This window comes from Macrobrachium nipponense, chromosome 18 (genome assembly GCF_015104395.2).
Source record: "Macrobrachium nipponense isolate FS-2020 chromosome 18, ASM1510439v2, whole genome shotgun sequence".
In the NCBI taxonomy this organism is placed as follows: domain Eukaryota; kingdom Metazoa; phylum Arthropoda; class Malacostraca; order Decapoda; family Palaemonidae; genus Macrobrachium; species Macrobrachium nipponense.
In genome coordinates this window covers 81,482,730-81,486,422 of record NC_087211.1, presented here as the reverse complement: position 1 = coordinate 81,486,422, position 3,693 = coordinate 81,482,730, and the positions used below count along the sequence as shown (strand labels likewise).

At 36.5% G+C, this 3,693-nt stretch overlaps 1 protein-coding gene across 1 annotated transcript; it reads right to left on the bottom strand.

Moving 5' to 3' along the window:
* Positions 1-1,594: 1,594 nt before the first annotated feature.
* On the bottom strand, positions 1,595-3,268 carry LOC135197266 (uncharacterized; the record flags this gene model as incomplete). Its single annotated transcript, XM_064224370.1, is given in 2 exon segments — positions 1,595-2,909; positions 3,104-3,268. Coding segments are annotated over 2 exon segments (399 nt in total), but the record flags the coding sequence as incomplete, so codon positions are not given.
* Positions 3,269-3,693: the final 425 nt, after the last annotated feature.

Below are 3,693 nucleotides of genomic sequence, written 5' to 3'. Positions count from 1 at the left end.
TCATCAAAGCAACACCTCGAGACCTCTAGTTTCCACTCTTAGTAAGTGTTTTATCCCTTGTCACATATCAACGCCATAACTTCCGATTTTCGGGAAGGTGGTCGTGCTACTGTAGAGGTGGCCGCCAGGTGGCCATTTGGTATTTTACCCTAAACACCATTATCGAGTACCGACATTATATTATAACCTAACCTATCCTAGGTTGCAGTACCCTGACCTGGCAGATAGTGCTGAATAATCCCTATGGATTCCAGTGCTTGGCTTCAAGCCTAAATTTCATATTCCATTCCATTCCATTCCTGACCTGGCAGGAGAAATGGGAAAGGGGTGAGGGTACTGGAAGCCCCCTCCATCCCCCCAAACAAATAGACATTGTATATTACAGAACCACATGTATGCAACTTTTGCAGTCCCCGGGTTACGACGGGTTCGGCTTACAACGTTCCGAGGTTAAAGCGCTTTTCAATTATATTCATCAGAAATTATTTCCAGGGTTACGACGCATGTTCCAGTGTTACGATGCCTACACCGCTCATCTGGCAGAAGAAATATGACACCAAAAATCCAAAATAATCAATATTTGAAGGTTTTTTTTGATGAAATATACAATAAGAATGCAGTTTACTTACTTTTGAATGCTTCCAAAGCATTAAAAGTAAGGTTTTCTTAGGATTTTTGATGATGTTCCGGTTTACAACGATTTTCGGCTTACAATGCGTCTCAAGAACGGAACCCCTGTCGTAACCCGGGGACTGCCTGTATTACTAAGGCATAGAAATAACTTAACCCAAGTTAACCTATTGAACAAATTTTAAACATTTTGAACAAATTTTAAACATAACTGTCATTGAACATAAAAACCATGTAGCTAAATCAAGGTTATTCAAAACCAGTACCTAAAAATTTCCAAAAAAATTATTAAAACATAAATTCCAATTCACTATTAAATTAAAAAACAAGTGCCTTAAAATTTCCAAAATATTTAAAACAAAATTCCAATTCAAAAACCAGTACCCAAAATTTCCAAAAATTAGTAATGAAAAAATTTCAATTCCCGATTAAAGTTACATCAAATAGGACCTGGCATACTACCTAACTGTCAAAAATGGCACAAGAAAAAAATTACTATTTCGCCATCTCTTATGTCTTGCTATTTAACTATCTCCTTAAGTTTCTATGGGGGGGGGTTTTTTTTTTTTTTTTTTGCGGAGGAGACAAGTTACTATACTCGATGCTTACCTTATTTTCTCCACTGTCGTCAACATGGGTATCACAAATAAACCGGAAGTTACCACATGCAAACAACCTCAGTAAACTCAATTTAGCTGTGCTGAGTCAGTAAAACTCGTTTTTCTAAATGAATTGAAAACACGTCTTAAAAGTATAAATGAATTATGATAGAGGAAATATAATACTAGCGGAATAATTGTGATGCATTTTCAAATTTCAAGGGAAAAAATGTAAAAAACCCTTGGCTTCATAACATTGGTTTTTCTTTCATCCTTTTAGGGTTTACATTTTATCATAGTTGGGTCAGTAATGTCTCTTTTCTCTTTCTCTCTCTATTTATGGGAGAAATAAATATATGCAGATGAAAAATCAAATCTATATCAAGTTTTCTTTTTATTTTTTATACTATGTAGTGATATACAAAACTTTTTTTTTTCAGTGTCTAACGAGATACAATACTTCATGGTTGTCAATGGTCTAAACCTGTCTGAAGACGATACAGAGTACAGAAATAAACTGATCTTTTCAAAACTTCAGCATCAAACTTTCGATGATCAAAACAGTCACAAGCTGACATTCTCTGAATAGCATAGAAAAAGGAAATCAGCATTTGGTCTATCAGCAATTGGTTATGGAAAAAAGCAAGGGGTTTCGAACAACCTGTGATGTTTATTAGAACGTGTAGATAGTCTTCAATTTTCAACAGTATATATTTTTTTATTTCTGGAAAATCTCCTGGAATTCCACGACTGATCTAAGTTTCAGCTTTGAATCTAGGTTACCACGACGAATGCAATTTTAGTTAAAACGCGCAGCCACGATGTACTAGCGCAACATAATGAACAAGTAACTAAACGCCAAATGAAAGGACATTCTTGATTATTGTCGCTGTGTTTTAACTTCATCGAATCTCCACTAATGATTTTCCTCAGTGAATGGAGTTATTTAGTAGGCCACAAAACTCTTTCTTTTAAATAATGATAAAAGTTCGGGGTTCTAGGCAAAGAAACTTTAGTAAATTTGCTTTCAATATCAGTTGAAATAAACAAGTGAAGACGCATACTATGGTATTCTAAGCAAGACAAAATCTTGCTAAGGCTACAGCTACTTCATAAGGAATTCTACGTGTTGATATAATTAAGAAAAGTGGATACCAATATATGACTACTGCTTACTAGTTTTACGTTATGTAATGACAATGACCAATTATTTACTAAGATGGAATTCACATTTTTATGAGCTAAATTAGACCCTATCCAACAACTATCAAGCAAGCCATGTTTGAAGACAGTAGCAATCACGTGAGAAAATACTGATGTAGCAGTGAGAGAGTAGAAGACAATAGACAGGAAACTATGACAGATGCAGAATTGCAAACCTTCAAAGAGATGAGTTTGAGTGGTTGGCCCAAAATCTGGTCATTTTTGCTAAAATACAATAGTTCCTCACTGATGTGTCCACACAGTCAGGAAACCGAGGCAGAGATATTCCTTGCACGCCTCAGTCACGTCAAAATAATGAATCTTCCGGCACGTCTTGTCACTTACGAGATGGCAGTGCTTCCTCTTGAAGTACAGCTTGACCATAAGAGTCGAATGTTCCATGTCGAGTATGTAACCGGGTATTACAGGGTATGGCTCCCTGAAAAGGCGCCCTGTTGGGAAATGGATGAGAAGACCCTGGAAGAGAAATGAAAAAAAAAAGGGTATCAGTTTTAGTATGTTGTTAGCTGAGAACTTAATCAAACAGGAAGATATTTTTCAACATTGAAGCCACTTTCCCTAGTACCAACTGGCCCAAAACTGCGTAGCTGTAAGTTATGTGCTATCAACTTATTTCTATTCGACGGTGTTAAAGGAAGTGTTTCTATTACCTTGACGTCTAGAACTTTACTTCTGAGGACATCTTTTACCCTGACTTCGTCGCCGTCTGAGCCTGTCGCCACGGCCAGTAGGTCTATTGACGTCATATTAGCGGCCATGAGTATGGGGGTGAGGGCCATGCATTTGACGCGGATGGTTCGCCCTCTCTCTTCGTCCTTGTGAAAATGAAGATGAGGAATGAGTGGAAATAACAAAGGAATGAGAGACTAATGAGTGGATATAACAAAGGAATATTGAAATAAAATATACTCAATATAAAGAAGTTATAGTATGTGACTATTTCGTGAATTCACCCATCTCTAAAAACACCATACAAACAAACAACGTTAATTCAGCCATCTCGAAAAACACCATACAAACAAACAACGTTAATTCAGTCCTCTCTAGAAACACCATACAAACAAACAACGTTAATTCAGCCATCTCTAAAAACACCATACAAACAAACAACGTTAATTCAGCCATCCCTAGAAACACGATACAATCAAACAACGTTAATTCAGCCATCTCGAAAAACACCATACAAACAAACAACGTTAATTCAGCCATCTCTAAAAACACCATACAAACAAACAAACAA